The sequence below is a fragment of the Ovis aries genome, chromosome 10 (assembly GCF_016772045.2).
Source record: "Ovis aries strain OAR_USU_Benz2616 breed Rambouillet chromosome 10, ARS-UI_Ramb_v3.0, whole genome shotgun sequence".
Taxonomy (NCBI): domain Eukaryota; kingdom Metazoa; phylum Chordata; class Mammalia; order Artiodactyla; family Bovidae; genus Ovis; species Ovis aries.
Window position 1 is genome coordinate 70207333 of NC_056063.1, and position 19511 is coordinate 70226843.

At 42.9% G+C, this 19511-nt stretch overlaps 1 protein-coding gene across 4 annotated transcripts in view; it reads right to left on the bottom strand.

Annotated features, from left to right (window-relative positions):
• Window positions 1–19511, bottom strand: part of LOC101106534 (ATP-binding cassette sub-family C member 4) — a 187861-nt gene that overhangs the window by 131584 nt on the left and 36766 nt on the right. For 2 of the 4 annotated variants that reach the window (XM_042254987.2, XM_027973709.3), the window contains exon 4: window positions 11732–11956. The exons of the other annotated variants lie outside the window; for them this stretch is intronic. In XM_042254987.2, the coding sequence (XP_042110921.1) occupies window positions 11732–11956 (225 nt within the window). The remainder of the gene's footprint in view (window positions 1–11731; window positions 11957–19511) is intronic. 4 annotated transcript variants of the gene reach the window in all.

Here is a 19511-nt window from a genome sequence, read left to right on the forward strand (position 1 = left end):
AATGGTGCTCACTTTTATAATGTCACAGAACTAGTTGCATTACCCTTCCCTTGGAAGCTTTCAGAAGATGAAATCTGTGCAGCAGAAAAGAAAAACAAAATGACAAAAGTAGGAGATGCTCCCTAAATGTTTTCAATATACAGTTTTACAACCAAACATACTGAGAGCAGCGATGCCTCAATTTCTCTTACTGATGCAGATGAAGGAATTAGGAGAAAAATGCACAGAGCCAAGAGCACAAGCTCCTCCCAAAAAGCCATCTTTACACACTCTTTACCCAGTTCCATGTCCCTAAAACTCACCTTCTCCCACTCACTGGAGTGGAGCATATAAAATACCAGATGGTATCCAGAGCTGTAAATTCCCCGAGGTCACAAGCAAGAAAACGGCCTGGTTAGTTCAGCTAATGAGTCCCAGAGGGAGGAGTAAGCAGGGGATGAAGGCTTCAAAACAGAACCAAGGCAGAGCTGATTGCTCGGAAAGGCACCCAGAGAGGATGCCAGTCTCTCTGAAATGCCTTCCTTTTCCTCCATAACTAACTCAAAGTCATCACCACAGCTGAGGGCCGGGATGAACAGTAAATTGTTTCCAATGAATACTGAGTACATGTATGACCTCTACCCTTTCAAAAAAGCTAACCTAGCGTTGAGGACAAAGTGATAAGCCAGCCATCCAAGGACGATTCCACATATGTGAGGTTCCTCGAACAGACGAATAGACTCAGATAGAAAGTAAAATGGAAAGCTGCCACTCACAAGACACAGACCCGATGATGCTTGGTGGTGATGCCTGCACAACAGCGTGAATGGACTTAACACCACTGACTCAACTGTAGACTTGAAAACGGCAAACCTAGTCAATTTTATGTTTTGACTGTTTGAAACAATTTAAAGAACAGTGACCTTTGAAGACCAAAATGAAAATAACCACCAATCAAAAACTGTAAACGCAGTGAAATATTTTGAAGAATGAGGGAGACATGAAAAACAGGTAGACAAAAAAATTAGAATGTTTAAAAATAGGTATGAGTCATGATTGCAGCACAAACCCCAGGGAAAGGAGAAAGAATATACTTGCTGTTTGTTCCCTTTCCAGGGAGACACCGTATCTCCACCAGCCCGACCTGGTCTGCTGGTCCCTTCACCATTCTCTAGTACAGTTTCCTAAACTTTCTCCATGATTAAGAATTCCTGGGGCACAGATTAAACAAATATCGATTTCCAGGCCCCTTCCTTAAAAAATGCTAAGGGAGGGATTTCCCTGGTCCAGCGGCTAAGACTCCATGCTCCCAATGCAGGGGGCCTGGGTTCAATCCCTGGTCAGGGAACTAAGATCCCATAAACCATAAGATTCAGGCTGTAGGGAGAAGGAGTAGGTGGGCTATATGGAAGTGTAGCAGGGAAACTTACATTACCATACGTAAAGGTAACAAATGGGAGTTTGCTTTGTGACTTGGGGGAACTCAAACATAAAGGGGTGGGATAGGGAGGGAGATGGGAGGGATGTTCAAGTGGGAGGTGCAATCCTAAATCTCTTCAGTTGTGTCTGACTGTAGACTGCCAGGCTCCTTCTTCCATGGAATTTTCCAGGCAAGGATACTGGAGTGGGTTGCCATTTCCTTCTCCAGGAGAATCTTCCCATCCCAGGGATCAAACTTGGGTCTCCCATACTGCAGGCAAACTCTTTACCATCTGAGCCACCAGGGAAGCCTGAGATTTAAAAACCCACCTCTTATAACAGAGATACTCTAGTCTTGTCTTGGAAAAGACAATAGCTCAGTTGGTAAAGAATCTACCTGCAATGCAGAAGACCCCAGTTCAATTCCTGGGTTGGGAAGATCTGCTGGAGAAGGGATAGGCTATCCACTCCAGTATTCCTGGGCTTCCCTACTGGCTCAGGTGGGAATGAATCTGCGGGAGACCTGGGTTCCCTGGGTTGGGAAGATCCCCTGGAGAAAGGAAAGACTACCCACTCTAGTATTCTGGCCTGGAGAATTCCATGGACTGTACAGTCCATGGGGTCTCAAAGAGTCAGACATGACTGAGCAACTTTGACTTTGACTTTCAAAGCCTAAGAGGGCTTCCCTGATGGTTCAGATAGTGAAGAATCTGCCTACAATGAAGGGAGACGCAGGAGACCTGGGTTTGATCCCTGTGTAGAGAAGCTCCCCACCTGGAATAGGAAATGGCAACCCACTCCAGTATTCTTGTCTGGAGAATCCCATGGACAGAGGAGCCGGGCCAGCTACAGCCCACGGGGTTGCCAACTGTCAGACACAGCTGAGTACACGCAGCACAGTACATACCCCAAACTTAGGCGTTTAGTTACATTAACTTTTGATGGAAGGGTACAGGAATTTTGTTGTTGCTGAGGAACTTGTGAAAGAAAGCAGGGATTAGCAATTAGCTTTCCAGACTGGTTACCTAGTAAAAACCTATTATACACAGCCCACCTCCAGGGATACACATATTGTCACTATGGGACGGGCACAGCTCACCTGGAACAGTGTGCTATCAAACTCGGTCTCCCAAACAACTGCAACAAAATAAATGCCGTCTGAAGGTACCTTTGGCAAATGCAGCCAAGAAAAAAACATGGATCAAAAAGACATTCCATGTAAGGCCATGAACACAAACATCTTTCACCCTAAGACTAGCGAACACAGTGAGTCCATTACTATGTGTCGCTGGATAAAGACTGGAAAAGAATCTATAAAAATGATGCCTGCCATTACAGGATGGTGGTGTTTGGGGTATTTCCTCCCAAATTTTGGAATAATGGTAAGCAAACCAGCGATGCTTATGAAACAGCTGAAGTTTCAGGGCAGACCGCCTTTGAGGATTCCTATCAGAACTAGGATTTCCTAACCAATACTTTTCTCCCCTTCTATAATAAACCCCTGCGAGCTGAATCCTTTCTTTTCTCCATCTCTGATGAATACTGTAATGCATTAAAAGGTCCACAACTAATTCATTTTGCTATTTTGTCTAACATGTACTGTATTACATCAATTCACGTATGAGATGAAATAAGACATTATTCTTTTCTTTCAATGACCCACCACTCTCACTAAACTCTTCACTAAATGGGCAAAATAGTAAGAATGAAATGAAGGAATGAATAGCCAGACGTGATGTCCTTTCCAATCATTTTTTCAGCTGACTCACAACTTCACATGTACCCACACACAACAGCCTTCCATTGTATTTTCCTAAATCACTACTCTGATCATTTACTACCTTAATCAAAATTTCCAAGGGTTCCCCTTTACCAGCTCAGTAACTCCAACAGCCTTCAGCAAGACTCTGGTCCCAATGCTCCTTTCTAGATGTATGTTGGAGCCTCCTGCTACGCCAACTGTGCTTCTACAATTCCGTGAATAAATCATTTTGGCTTTCTACTGGAACACTGCTCCATGCATGGACTGGCCCCCTGCAGGCCTACACACTGACACAGAATAACAGACACGCGCACATCACTCCACCCATCGAAGGGGTCCTCTCCTAAACCATTAAGTCTGTACACTTGTCTACCACTTAACACCCATATTTCTATTTCGTCTAATTGTAGGTATTCTAGCCTTCGGGGACTGACTGCCAGTAATCAAGATAATGGGAATGTGTGAACACTAGCTAAAGGCCAAGCACTACGTTAAATGCTTTACAAAGACTGGCTCATTTAATCCTCTCTACAACCATAAGAGTTGGGTACTATTACAAATGAGGAAATGTAGGCTCAGAGCAGTTAGCCTCAGGCTAATGTCTACAAAGAGGAAAACTGTGGTTCAAAGAAAAGCACTCAATCTTGTTGTGTGTATGACCTTTCACCCTCCTATACTGAATACATGACTCTTAACAGGTCCTCTGCAAAACCAGTGCTCACAAAAACCTCATGAAGCATATGTTCTCTCCTTCAGTGTTTAAACTCAGGACACTGAGGCTCTGAGAAGTGGATTCCACTCACTCACAGTTCAGCAGACAGCGAAATCAAGACTGGATCTCGGGTTTGACTTCACTCAGAGTCTACACTCCCAGTCTCTCTCCTATCTGACCTGCCACACTGTCGTCTAGCAAATACTTGTGCACCTGATTCAAGAACCTGATCACTCAGTGCACAGGAGATGCCCAGCTTAGAATCTGAGCCACGGGAGAACTACAGAATGGCCACCATCCTTCAGGTTTATAGCTGCAATTTCAAAAGGGCATCTGCACCGACAAACGTTAAGCATCTAATGCACATGCTTCTGCAATGTATTAGAAGATCTTGGTTATAAGATACAGGAAAGAAACTAAGCTAAAAACGCATTTGAGGCCTATCACTATCACCTGGTACCTTTTAAAACTCCCCCATGCCAAAAACAAAACAAAACACCGCTATCCCAGTGGTTAAGACTCCATGATTAACTATGATCCCACAGTTCATGTGGCCAGAAATAAATAGAATCCACCCACCTCCCCAAGCCATTAAAATGGATTTCTGCAGAGAGGGCTCGGGTATCAGTGTTTTTAAATTTTCATGAATCTTAGTGCAGCAGTTTGGGAACCGTGGGGCTAAGGCTTCCCTTCCAGTTTGCACTGCACCCCACACAGCAGGTAGTTACCAGATGGTAGGCAGTATACAATTGACACCCTTTATTCTCAAGCAACAGAAATATATCCTTTGAACAAAGCGGTTTAAACCAAACAGCCTCTCCTTCGTTAACCTGCTTTGCTCAATCTCCTGCCACCAGAAAAGTAAATCTTTACCCAAAGGCTCCTTGATGAGATTAACTCTTCACAAAATGTGATTTTATATCAGAAATAAAGGGGGAAAATATTTTTTAAAACTGCTAAACAGTGCAAGAAACATTACTAGCACATTCTAATTTTGTCTGGAAGTTAGAAAATACCATTAGAAGATAAAATCCAAACAAGGTATCAGATGCTATAAGAGAGTCATTGTATTTTCATAAATACCACACTGTCTCACTTGAACAATCCTCAACATCCTGGTCTCTTAGAAATATAACGGCAAACTCGTAAAAAAAGATATTAGATTGACCATAAGAAGTCGCTGTTTCATAACCCAAATCAGTTGAATATCTGTCATTCCACATGTAAAATAAACATTAGTCATTCAGTCGAGTACAACTCTTGGTGACCCCATGGACTGTAGGCTGCCAAGCTCCACTGTCCATGGAATTCTCCAAGTAAGAATACTGGAGTGAGTTCCCATACCTTTCTCCAGGGGATTTTCCCAACCCAGGGATCAAACCCAGGTCTCCCGCATTACAGGCAAATCCTTTACTGTCTGAGCCACCAGGGAAGCCCCCAAGTCCAGGCCAAATTTAAAGCAATATAGTGTCTATATTGAAACACAATTGTTTTAAATAAAGACAAAAAGTTCTGGAACTATGAACACGATATCACGTGGCTTTCTTTCTATCTATCATGTTCTTTCCACAATCCAAGGAGCAAACTCAAAGAGAGGAAAACAGGAAGGGTGGATGAAGAGAGAGGTGCTGCAGGGGGTGAACCTTCCCTTCTCATACTTAGCACACTCAGTACACAGATTGTTTTTAAAGTCAGGCTTCATTTATCCAGAGGAGTTTGCAAGTTTGACCACTCCAGGCACCCTGAAAGAGCACCTACTTCCTTCCAGTTCAGGCTCTAGGAGAAAGGATGCCTGCTGTCCTCATCACTGATCTTAAAACATAACTGAACTGAAGAAGTGTCTGCAAAAGAGATGGGAAATGATCCGAAGAAGGAAGGGGTCTTAAGAGACAGGATTAAGGGAAAAAGAAAGAGTCCTTCACGGAGACAGATGATGGTTACCTGAAACCATGAAATAGAAATGGTGTGGATACAAAGAGCATGTAAGTCCCCCCAAATTACAAACTTCTGAAACTAGAACTACACTGCTTAGATGAAAACTGAAAACGGATCTAAGGTAAGTACGAATATTTCTTTAAGCAGGATGCTAATGTATAGAAACAACCTCCCTGAGTTGTACTGTATGAATATCAGCAGTCATACTCTATGGTCACTACAAAGGTGAATTAGGGCTTTGTTGGTGGATCAGCGGTCAAGAATCCACCTGTCAATGCAGAAGATTTCGATCCGTGGGTCAGGAAGATCCCCTGGAGAAAGAAATGGCAACCCACTGCAGTATTCTTGCCTAGGAAATCACACAGACAGAGGAGCCTGGTGGGCTACAGTCCACAGGGTCACAAAGAGTTGGACAGGACTTAGAGAGTAAACAACAACAGGAACCTAAGTGAATACTAATTGTTCCTAAGGGAACTACAGGGCTAGGGTTCTGCCAGCCTTTGGTAAAAACATCTTCATCAACTGCTCCACACTTAGATGACCTTCTTTTGTGTTATCTTTCTATTTAACCTTATTTAATTGCCATTGGTAATTCACAAACACTGGCCTCACACAAACACAGCCAGCAGCACCAGAACACTACCTGAACCAAGCTCACCGACACACATATTTCCCGGCGGGACACATCACAGTCCTCTGCATAGGAACACCAGACAACACTTCAGCACTTAGCTGCAAACTCCCCCCGAAAAGAACAAAAATATGAGAAGCAAGGCACCAAGGAGACGACGAAGACGCCATCGGTTCCACAGTATGAAAGCAGAAACACATTCCACCCCACTGGGAATATGCATGTCAGATGACAAGAAATTTAAGGGACTGTATCAACATGGGCAGAAGACCAGGAAAGTATCCCAATTTTTTTAATGATTTTTAGAATTATAAGTAAATTTTAGAATGATTTTTAGAATTACATATAAACGCTCGCGAGTAGGCAAATTTCCAAATACAGAATAAGAATATTCAGGAATACTTTTGTTTTTCAAACACTATGTCAAGTACCCTCAAGGACTGTACCCCTAGGACTACAGCCTGCCAGGCTTCTCTGTCCATGGGATTTCCCAGGCACGAATACTGGAGTGGGTTGTCATTTCTTCAGGGAATCTTCCCTACCCAGGAACTGAACCCGTCCTGCACTGGCAGGTGGGTTACCATGGAGCCAGCAGGAAAGCCCTACAGATCTACAACAAAAGATAAAGGAAAATTGGGATGTTTGCAGGGAATCAAGTTATTTTAGAAGCTGAAACAACGAATGACGTATCTCTCCTGCAAACCACCCTTTGGGTAACAAACACTAAAGAGAATTAGGATGAGAATCAGTCACATTAGGAAGTCTGGCAAACTGATCAGATTCTGCAGGTAAATCTGCCCTGGGTAACCGGCAGCAGAGAACACTCAGTGACCTCCCTGACTATCTGCTCTGGCTTTACCTGGCACTGGAAGCAAACCATCCCATTATCAGGACTCATGTGGGAAAGCATGCTTCTTAAAATCTCTGTGCCATCGGATAAGACCATCCTGATTAGTGACACTGTCATGCTGCCTGTCCCAGGTCTGAACACCCATAGCATTCAGGCATGAAGACAAGGACAGGACTGGCAAACGGAAGAGACATTGTCACTACTGACTTGGGCTGGACAACTATCTTCAATGCAGGCTCAGCTTGCTTTAAGTTTTCATCTTTCCCCATTCCAGATCCACCTCCCACGCTCTAAGCTTGGGGAGTTATTACCCTTTGAGATTTGAAGCTGGGGGAGTACTCCTTCTTCTGTGTTCCAACCATAAACAGACAGGAATTAAGACACTGGTCTCACTGTGAAGGTGATAAGTGACTCATGCTGGGAATATCACCAGGGACTCCTGGCGATTTTCTAAAATGAGATAATATAAGGTTTAAACCCTGTTCATTTAATCTATATGCTGAGCACATCATGAGAAACACTTGGCTGGATGAGTTACAAGCTGGAATCAAGATAGGAGGGAGAAACATCAACAACCTTAGACATGCAGATAATACCATTGCAATGGCAGAAATTGAAGAGGAAGTAAAGAACCTCTTCATGAAGGTGAAGGAGGAGAGGGAAAGAGCCAGCTTAAGACGAAACACTAAGAAAACTAAGATCATGTCATCCGGCCCCATTCAATTCAGTTGCTCAGTCGTGTCCGACTCTTTGTGACCCCATGAATCGCAGCACGCCAGGCCTCCCTGTCCATCACCAACTCCCGGAGTTCACTCAGACTCACGTCCATCAAGTCAGTGATGCCATCCAGCCATCTCATCCTCTGTTATCCCCTTCTCCTCCTGCCCCCAATCCCTCCCAGCATCAGAGTAGATTTCAATGAGTCAGTTCTTCGCATGAGGTGGCCAAAGTACTGGAGTTTCAGCTTAAGCATCAGTCCTTCCAAAGAAATCCCAGGGTTGATCTCCTTAAGAATGGACTCGCTGGATCTCCTTGCAGTCCAAGGGACTCTCAAGAGTCTTCTCCAACACCACAGTTCAAAAGCATCAATTCTTCGGCGCTCAGCCTTCTTCACAGTCCAACTCTCACATCCATACATGACCAACTTTAGGGTATTACCTTTCAGTGTACTACATCTTTCTCCTTTTGCTACAAAGAATCATTCCTTTAAAGGTACAGTACTAGTAGTTTCAGTGAATGGATAGATGCAACAAGGTTTAAAACACTATTCCTTTGACGGATCTGTGTTCTTAATGCCAGTTGCTGACTTCACAAAAAAACACAACCCATGTTGCATAATCCCAGTATTCGGTAAGAACTTTGGAAAAAAATGCCCTAGAGATCTGAGGAATCTGAATAGACACCTGAGCTGCTTCAACAGACCAGCAACTGGAGTCACTAATCCAAATGAAATGTCATGTTCATAAAAACTTTTCATTTAATCCTCAAGTCAAACAGAAAGATCAATGATCAAGTGTGAATGTAAAATAATGTCATCACAATAAAATAGAGTCTGGCAGTTCCTTAAAATACTAAAGATAAAATTAGCATATAGTATATATAGCAATTCAACTTTCTGCGGATGCACTCAGAACTGAAAGCACAGACTTGAACAAATACTGGTACACCCACGTTCACAGCAGCATTATTCACAACAGCCAAAATGTAGGAACAGCCAAAATGTCCAATAACAGATGAAAGGATGCACAGAATGTTGTATAGACCTGTAATGGAATGTTATTCAGCCTCTAAAGAGAACTGACACCTGACACCTGAGTCATCTAGAGTCATCAAATTCAGAGCAGTAGATGGTGGTGAGGGGCTGGGGAGTCAGTGTTTAATGGGTACAGAGTTTCAGTCTGGGATGCTGAAGAAGTTCTGAAGATGAATAGCATTGATGGCTGCAACAAAAACGTGAATGAACCTAATGTCACTAAATGGTGCACTTAAAAAGTGTTAAAATGGGGGCTTCCCTGGCGGTGCAGTAGCTAATAACTATGCACTCCCAATGAGCCCTGGTTAGGAAACTAGATCACACATGCTGCAACTAAGACCTGGTGCAGCCAAATAAATATATTAATTTTTTAAAAAGAAGTTAAAATGGTAAGCTGGATGTTGTGTATATTTTACTACAATTTTTTAAAAAATCGTAGCAATGATCAAAAGTAATTTTACCAAAGCAGTCAAAAGGTAAATAAATAAGTCACCCATATATAGGATATATCCCAAAGGATCAAAGTTACAACTGTGACTTAGCAACAATTTATAACACCCAAGCTGATTTGTTTCCAGGACCAGAGATCAGGAGGTGGGGCCTGAGCATGAACCACAATCGTTCCAAGGGGCCTTTCAGAGCTGTTCAGAAGCACCAGCTTTTGCTCTAAGGAATCAGTCCGCCGGTAACCTACAAAGAAGTGTTGAATTTCTCCACCCCAGTGGGATCCTAGATGCAAGGCTGTGCAGGAGGAAACAGTTCTTTCTCACGTTTCTGGAATTTCTGGTTATGTCTGTGGTTACTCCAACAGTCCTTGACTTTGTAAAGGGACAATTCTCTTAGCCTAATCAAGCCAGCAAATTAATGGCTTTGGGATATGTTTACATTCATCTAAGCAAACGTGCCAGGGCCAGATCGGATTTCCCAAAGGCAATGTTCCAAAATGTCAGGGCCAAGAGGAAGAAAACAGGTGGACCCTGGCTCACCTGTGCAGCAAAGAGAGAGCTTTATTTCACTGAACCATTAGACCTAACAAAAGATTTTTACAATGTGGGTCTGGTGAAATTTCCTATTTATTTACGGGAGCTAAGCATGATCTAGAAAGACAAACATCTAGCCAAATTTTGGGAATCAGAGTGTCTATCTCTTAAATAGTAGATGGTATCATAGATTATCAAGGAACATGATTGATGGTAGAAAAGGAAGAGCCCTGACCAGAGTGTAGGGGCACCACGGCCATTTCCACATCACCCAGGAGGAAACTGGCTCAGATGCTGCAGCCAAACACAGACAGTGAGATGCCAGGCCCCCAGGTATGACACAGCCCTTAGATTAACAAGACTCCGCTCAAGGGAAAATGAGGAGACAAGTCACATTTTGCCAACAAATGTACCCCCAGGAAGCAGAAGTCTAGAATTTAGAGCAAGTAGATGAAAGAAGTGATAATTTCAATTTAAACTGTTTGGCTTTAGACTTCAATGACAATTTTAATTGTTTTGTAATAAAAATTGTATATATTTAAGGTGTACAATGTGATGCTCTGATACAATGGCAGAAATTACTATAGTAAAGCCACTTAACACACTGACAATGTTGTTTTCCTTTTTGTGTGTGTCTGCTACCTCAGTAAATTTCAAAGTATATAATACAGTCAAATGAAAGTTCTTAAAAAAGTAAACAGGACAGAGATACCAGGATCAAGTTTATAAAGGGCACTTCAGCTCCTGACACTGGCAATTTCTCTATAAATCCACCTGAAATCCTCACTTCCTTTACAGTAAAGACCAGGATAACCTATGGAGTAATTTTATGGGTATTTCTCAGCACAAAAGCACTAAAAACATCAAACCAGGTCATACTAAAACTGCTATAATGCTTACTAAAGAAAAAAAGGAAATCTATTATGAAAAACATGAATGGCAACCAACAAATTCTTTCCAAAATTACTAAAAACAATGAAAATTTTCAAGTTTTATACAAACATCTATTGTCTTTACTACTGTTATGAATAATCACAACTATATAACACAATGAGTGTGTCTATGTGGCAGGGATTCCATTTATATTTTAGTAAACATAATTATGATGAATATGAATACATGCAATGTTTGAAAAAATAAGCCTTCCCTTTCTCAAATACATTCTTTCCTTCTAGATTTAATTTTACAGACCCAACCACAGAAGTTTTCTAGTAAATACAACTTTGTGTAAATAAAGGTTTTCATGAACAACAAAATTTCCATTAATACCACTATGTGATTTCGGCATGAGAACATTAAAAATCAACTTCATATCTCTGATGCTTATAGACTTCTTTGTAAATTTACTGAATAGTATCGAAAAGCCTGTGAATAAACATTATCAAAAGCTGTCCTGACCTGATCTCAATACAAATCTCTTCATTATGTTTTCCTAACGTTTTCTTAAACAATATCAACTGGATGCAAAGAGCAAACTTCCGTAGCATAGTGTAAATGAGCATAATCATTAAAAGAAAATGCTCTTCTTGGGTACAATGTGTCTGACGTTTTTACTGAAGTATACTTGATGTGCAATGTTATGTGTTACATGTATACAACAGTGACTCATGATTTTCACTAGTTATAAAATTTGTAATTGACAGAGAACTTCTCCAACATGCTTCTGGTACTTCACGAGAGGTACACACTTTGGTCCCGAGTGACACTTACCTTGCGGTAAATCATGTGGCACATGGCTACTCTCAGCCTCATCCCCGCACACTGGACGTGGTAGAAATACAAGTGGTGCAGAATGGCCAAGACAAGCGTGCAGGCACTCAGCACCCCGGCATAGCCATGGGCTTCGTACAAAGCAGCAGAATCAGAGGGATCGTAGTTTTCAAAATAACCAATAATTTTCCCCAAAATTATGGGCTGAACTACTCTGGTACTTTCCTAAAAACAAATTTTAAAAAATCTTCATTAGACATACAAGCCAAATCAGGTTTTCTTTTAGGCTTTGGTTTTTTGGGTTTTCTTTTTTTCAGTCGACAGAGTAAAGACTTTATTCAGCCCTCAAACCTTAAATCATAAAATCTAGTTGGAAGATTGAAGCTAATTGGATTCGTAGGTGCTAAGTTGCTTCAGTCATGTCCGACTCTTTGCAACCCCATGTACTGTAGCCCGCCGGGCTCCTCTGTGCATGGGATTCTCCAGGCCATGGGTTGCTATGCCCTTTTCCAGGGGATTTTCCCGACCCAGGGATCGAACCCAGGTCTCTTAGGTCTCCTGCATTGGCAGGCGGGTTCTTCACCACTAGTACCGCCTGGGAAGCCCCAAACCAGGTTTTCTTAACACACGCTTTACTTTTATTATTACTTGTCAAAAAGGCGTCTTGACAAAATGCAACATTCCTAGTTAACCTAAAGAAAAAATCCACAGATCCACTATCTTCTATAAGACAAGCAGACAACAGTTTTAACCTAAGCAAAAATGTGATAAATACAATAAAGCCTTAGTACACTGTGGTTAGTACATTGTGGATGCTCAATAAATATTATAACCAGTGCCTTAGAACACATTTGGCAAAATACCAAGTGACTCTTGGCTTCAGATGAGCATAAGAAAGGTAAGAAATTTGTTTCCATGTGAATAAGCCCTTTTGGCAGCCTGCTCCTGGTCCCCTGTATTCTCAGTGTCCCAACCCAACAGAAACTTAAGGTCATTCACATACGGGAGGACCATTCTTGCCATCTCTGTCAGCTTTAGGAGCCTTTATGGAGGAGAAGCTGAAGACGATGGCACAGGAGTAAGACAGGGAGATCGTCAGCCTTCCCACAAATACATCAAAAACTCATCAAGAGGGACTACCCTGGTGGTCCAGTGGCTAAGACCACATGTTCCCAATGCAGGGGGCTCAGGATCGATCCCTGGTCAAAGAAAAAGATCCCACATGTAACAACTAAGAGTTTGAACAACTAAAGATCCTATATACCACAACTGAGACCTGCTGCAGAAGCCAAATAAATAAATATTAAAAAACAACAACAACAACAACAACTCATCAAGAGCCTTTATGAACTGAGACATTGGAACAAACACAGATCCCCTCTTTCCAACCCTGAACTCTACACAAACAGGGATCAAGAGAATGGAGCCCAGCTTCTGCTGGAGTTTCTCGAAGAAAGCAGGCTTGGGAGGTTCCCAGGATCCCAGCCCCAGGGTACACTGTATCACTGTCTCTCCATCCCAGAAGCTGGGATATTCCTTGGAGCCAAAAATTAAATACAGCAGACACCAAGCTAAAAACATGATGTCATCCATGGTTCTTCATCTGCCAAACACTACAGGTACTGGTTTAGAATACATATTACCAATCTTCTTTTCCCCAAGGCAAAAACTACAATTCTAAACCAATGAGTTGGGAAGCATTAGGACTTATATCTTAAGTATGGCATAGGGAAAACAATTTTCTTTCCCAAAGCTATCGTCAAAAAAACTGCAAAACTTGCCCACTCTGCCAAACGGACACTCCACCCCACAACCTACTTCTGCCCCCTTGTTGCCCCTTGAAGGTCCCCTTCTCTCTAACCAAGGAAATCCAAACACTCAAGAAATCCAAGTCACCAAAAGTAAAGACCTTGGCCCTCGACATCATTTCCTCCAGAATTCTCAAAGGACAAAATGCCAAAAGTTTGGAAATCTTTCCAGAATTCAGTTTTTCCTTTTAAGCAATCCCTCCTTAATAATACAGACAGGGTAAATAATTGAATGGTTTGCTTTTGATAACTCTGTCTGTCCAAAGCCGAAGAAGCCACATGCAGGAGGAAGGGAAGGAGAATCAAAAACTTCAATCAGCAAACAAAACTAACACATATTTTCTGCTCAGTCAACTAATGCCTGATCAGATTATTCACAGAAAGCTGTCTCCGTTTTTCAAAGGAATGCAACACAGAAGCCCAACACTCATGTCTTGCTCTGCACACACAAACCCACACATTCACTGACTGCCTTGCCTTTCACAAGGTCATGGACGGTTTCTTCTAGTAGGGAAAAGAAGGTGAATGCTGTTTAGCTGAATATTTATGAGTAAGATGATCATATGAGAATAAGATTTCCCAAGAATACAAAGGCTCGTTACATTTCCAGCAGGCCCCATGATTCATCCCAAGGGGCATGAAGAGATTATTTAAAAAGCCCCTCATATCGTATATTGCAAAACACACTGTTTATAGTTTACTGAGATAGAAGTCTGAAGAAGGCTTACACAGAGAAGCAAGAATGTCAAACTGTACACAAAGGCAGTCCCAGCCCAGGTATGACCCAGAGCAGTCCACAGCTGCAGCCTACAAACCTGGAGCTCTGCACCAGAAGCCCAGTGGTAACGGCCGCCATCCCATACTTTCCTAAAACTTATGATTATCTCTGGAATCACTGTCGTCTGTGACTCAGCTCTCCACTTGAGCCTAACATTGAAAACCCACCAAAGAGAATACCAACAGAAGTAACAAATTCAGCAAAACTGAGTTTTTGTAAAATAAGGATCACTACTGCCTTAGCACCTTGATTTTTTTCACTGAGGCCACCACTTGAATAACTCAGTTGATCAAACAGTCTCATTAAGGAGTTTATCTGACCCAAAGTGACCCAAAGTGTCCACACTTCTGTCTGTTCTTGACCCTAACCCTCAACTGAGTGAGAAATAAAACAACTGAGAAAACATTCAGTATCAAAGTTGCAAGTAGCCAAATGAAAACTTTCCAGATAAACAGGAACAAGGTCAAAATTACTCCTATAATCCCTTCATATTTCACAACTGCAAAGCCAAAAAGGATTTTTACAAGATCCCAATATAATACCACAATACCCCATGGTTCAAGGTTCGAGTCTCTGAGACAGATATTGCTTGGTGGAGTCCTTGGTATTCAGCCTCTGGAGAATACCTCCCATGTGACCCTATCGCTTGTTTTTAGGGGAACTTCTTACACAGCTTGATGCTAGAAATTCCCCATTGGGTAGTTCCTCATCTATGATTCCACATGTGCTGCTTTAAACATTTCTTACCCAACTGTTATCTCTGATTCATGAGGGAAAAAAAAAAAAAAAAAACACACAGGAACTAGAAACCATTGAACAGAGAAGGAAATAAGCAGGTGAACTTATGGGAAAATGAACAAGCAGCTAATCTTCAGAAACTGGAGAAGAGATGACAATGTTAGACTTGAGAAAGATCCAGAGCTAAGAGGGAAAGCAGTGAATCCGGGGAAATTGTTCCGGTCTATCAGTTTTCTCTCCTCTGTTACACAGTGGACTTCATCCTGGGTGCATCACTCAAGAGGAGCTGAGAGCATTGAGGCCTGTAGCCCAGCCCCTAGAAACTGGTTTGAGTGACTGAGTCGCTCAGTCGTGTCTGCCCCTTTTCGGCCCCATGGACTATAGAGTCCATGGAATTCCTCAGGCCAGAACACTGGAGTGGGATAGCCATTCCCTTCTCCAAGGAATTTTCCCAACTTAAGGATCAAACCCAGGTCTCCCTCACTGCAGGCAGATTCTTTACAAGCTGAGTTACAAGGGAAACCCAAGAATACTGGTAGCCAATCCCTTCTCCAGCAGATCTTCCCAACCCAGGACTCAAACTGGGGTCTCCTGCATTGCAGGCTGATTCTTTACCAACTGAGCTTTCAGGGAAGGCCCCTAAAACTCACAAAAAAAATTAGGGATGGAGACTTAAGTCCTCCCTCCCTGGAAGATTCTGGATGCAGAAACTAACCTCAAGTAAGCATCTGCGATCCTCCAGTCCTACACTGTCAAGCCAGCTGAGCCTGGGGGGATGACAGACCTGTTGTGAATGATTTACAAGGACCACAAAGGGTTTTAATTAGAATTCCATGAGATCTACCATACTTCCAAGAAAAACCCATATGAACCCAAGTCCTGACATTCCAGCTAAAGGGTGGGGCGCAGAAGGGGGGCTCATGAGAGGTTAATAGGCAACCCAGAGTAAACAAAGCAAGAAAGATAGAGTTGGATTCATTATGCAAATCCATTCTCCACTGACAAAAAGCTTTTGTGTTTCAGGGCCAACATTCTCTTTCAGGTACAGAGCAGAAGAAGCCCTTACAAAAGGAGATTTCCTTCCTGTGTCTACTTCTCAAAAAACAGGCAGCTCAAAATTGTCTTTCTAGGGTAATGGATTCTGCTACCTTGTTCTAGTCTTCTATTTTTGAAATGTTCCTTAAAATCTTCAGGGAAAAAGAAAACCCCACACTGCAGGAAGCAGCAGAAAGAGGAGTACAAAGCTGTTGTCAGAAAAAAGTCTTGGCTCTGTGATCTGGTGGCTCAATCGGTAAAGCATCCGCCTACCATGCAGGAGACCTGGGCTCAATCCCCTGGAGAAGGAAATGGCAACCCCTCCAGTCTTGCCTGGGAAATCCCATGGACAGAGGAGCCTAGAGGGCTACAGTCCATGGGGTTGCAAGAGTACAACACGGCTTAGCAACTAAACCTGTGACTCTTCAGTGGAGGCTGTGGAAGGAGAGGAAGTCTCAGGACAGAACACAGAGAATACTGGTCTAGGAATTAAAACACTGTCCTTCAAAAACCAGGTTGGCCACCTGCGGGTCACATGGCCCCAGGCCCCTCTTGGGCCCTCCTGCACCCCCAGGTCCTCATCAATGGAAATACCTGCCTTGCCTCCCTTGGGGGAATCCTGGGACAACTAAGTAAGTTACAACAGCTCAGAGTGCTCTGAAACTAGCATCAAAACAAATATAAGCTATGATCACTTTACTGTACAAAACTTCCAGGAAGAGACCTATTCTTAACAGCAGAGGCTGGTTTCACAAAGAGCTTGGATAACTCGTCACTGCTCACAGGTGATCATAGCAGAACCAGAACTCTTGAGGAAAAGGCATTCATAAAAGCTCACTCTTATGGACAGTAATGAAAAATATCAGTTCTAGCCAGATTTTTGAAATCTGATCCATTATAAATGCAGTCTTGTAAAAATGAGTTACCTACTTCCTGACTTCAAACAGAAAACAGATTGAGGGGATGTGTGGAATAGGTGATGGACATTAAATGGTACAATCTTACAGGTGTAAGATAAAAAAGGCAAGAGAATGTAATGTACAGCATAGAAACTACAGTCAATAATATTGGAATAGCTCTGTATGGTGATAGAGGGTAACTAGACTTAATAGGGTGAACATTCTGTAACGTACAGAAATGTTTAATCACCATTAAACATGAAACTAATATAATATTGTAGTCTACCGTTCTGAAATTGAAAAAAATTCAATTGTTATAATAAAAATTAACATAGGCTTTTAAAAATGAAAACGATTGAAAAGCATTCCCCTCATTTGTGCCTCAAGGTCATCACTGTGGATATTACTAACACCTAATGGCTAGTGCTATGCTCTTAAGAGGGGCTTCCCTGATAGCTCAGTTGGTAAAGAATCGGCATGCAATGCATGGATAATTCCATGGACTGTATAGTTAAAGTCCATGGGGTCGCAGAGTCAGACACAACTGTGCGACTTTCACGATGCTCTTAAGAACCTGCAGGGCGCACACAGCAGGTCTGCTCTGCAGGTTCCTGTCTCGCTTTGCTCAAGGCCCCCTCCCTCCTCTCTCTTGCTGTGTGGTCCTCAGGGGTTACTCCAGGCCCACAGTTTCTTTGCCATCAGCAGCCACTCCTCAGACTCCTGGGTGCAGCAGAAGTGAGGGACACATGGAAGGAGGTTACGGAAATAAATGCAAAGATCACTCAGCTCTTTGGGAACCAACTCTGAGTTGAGGCACAAAGCCCACTGTGGGACACACAGGATTCTGTTTACTTCCTGCCCATCAGCTGAGCTCCAAAGTGAAAACGTACACAAATATGTGCGTGTTCCTACAGCTTCCACCTAACACAGAGGCAACCAGCAAAAATGGCCTTGAACAAAGACCAAGTGACAGGACAAGGCCAGGCCATTTCTAAGATTCCCAGAAAGAGAAACCCTGGCCACTCCTCCCCTCTCAGGGGAAGGGACTGCATGAACTGACTATGGCTCTCTGAGGTCACCCCACTTACACACCAGCAGTGGAGACTTCACCTCTCAGAGCGAAGCCCTGATGACCTGGGAAGATGGTCTCTGTGTTTCTGGTCCAGGCAGAGGTTTCAGGCTCCTCCTTTCCACCCTGAGGGCCCTGGGCAGGCCTGTCCTCCCCACCCGCGGTCCCCAAGAAGGTACACACAGAGGCCAGGCATGCTGGGATCTCATTGGCTATTCTGTTCTGTTCTAATTAGCATCAGCCTGCAAGAGCTCCTCGAACCCTTAAAGTCACTCCTAATACTTATAGGAGAGAAATTTTCATGGTTTTGAAATCCTAACCCTAAATGCCTCGCCCTGGACTGGCATCACCCTGCCTCTTCCCACTGGTGCTGCTGCCGGTAGTTCAAGGGAAGGCCCTGCCTGTGTTGTGGCTGATCAGAGCACACTGCGTGGGAATCATGGATGATCCATGCAGCATTCTGTGCACCAGATGAACCAAAAGAGAACTGCAGGTCACACAGAAAACATGTTTGCATTTTAGAGAATCCTGGGCTGAGTTTAGATCTTCCAGTATCTAACAAAGACCAGCAAGCAGCATAGATAGATCAAACAATGGAAAGCTGATTCATAAAATCAATTATTTAATATTCATTGCACTTTTCTCAGTAGCTTTAATCACTTAAAACCCAAGAGTACCTGAAAATGAGTTCTAAAATCAGATCCTTACTAGCTTCGTCGTAAGAACTGTTTTCTAATTTCTCCAAAATAGCAGTGTGTCAAAAGGCAAGTCAAGGAAAAGAGGAGTGTTTGTGCTGGATTTCAAACTTTTTTTGACTGCCAGCAACAACAACAACAACAACAAAAATTCAAGGTTTACTTCAATGGCCCTGAAGTCCCTGAATTCCAATGCATCAGAACTAAGAGTTCTACCAGTTCTACCAGTGTCCTAAGGACACAGATTTGGAGTTAGCACTGTATGCCAGTCTACTAGGAATATAGGAACAGCCACCAAGGGAATATAGGCCACTGTCTAGTTTTACGCTTTAAACCACCAAGGTCGCAACACAGCAAGATCAAGAAACCTCCCTCCTGGGAGAAAGCCCAGTTTCACTTGATTAATCTGCTACCCTCCCAGGGATTGGCTGGTTCCCACCCTAAGACCTCGGGCCTAGGACACACCCTCCATGTGGGAAAGTGTATTCAGACACGAGAACAGGAGAACTGCTCCACACTCCGGTAATTGACGTGGGGTTCTCACTCTCACTGAACAGATGCATTCCCAGATTCACCAGGATGTCAGCTTTCAGCAAGCAACTTGGCACATGTACTAAAAAATCAATATAGAAGATTCCACCTCTGTGCAGATTATCAATGTCCTAACATAGCCACTATCCATGACCTACTGCCTTTCCCCTGGTCCAACTCAAGGAGCCGATCTGGAATGGTTTCATAACAGCGTGGATGGATGTTTA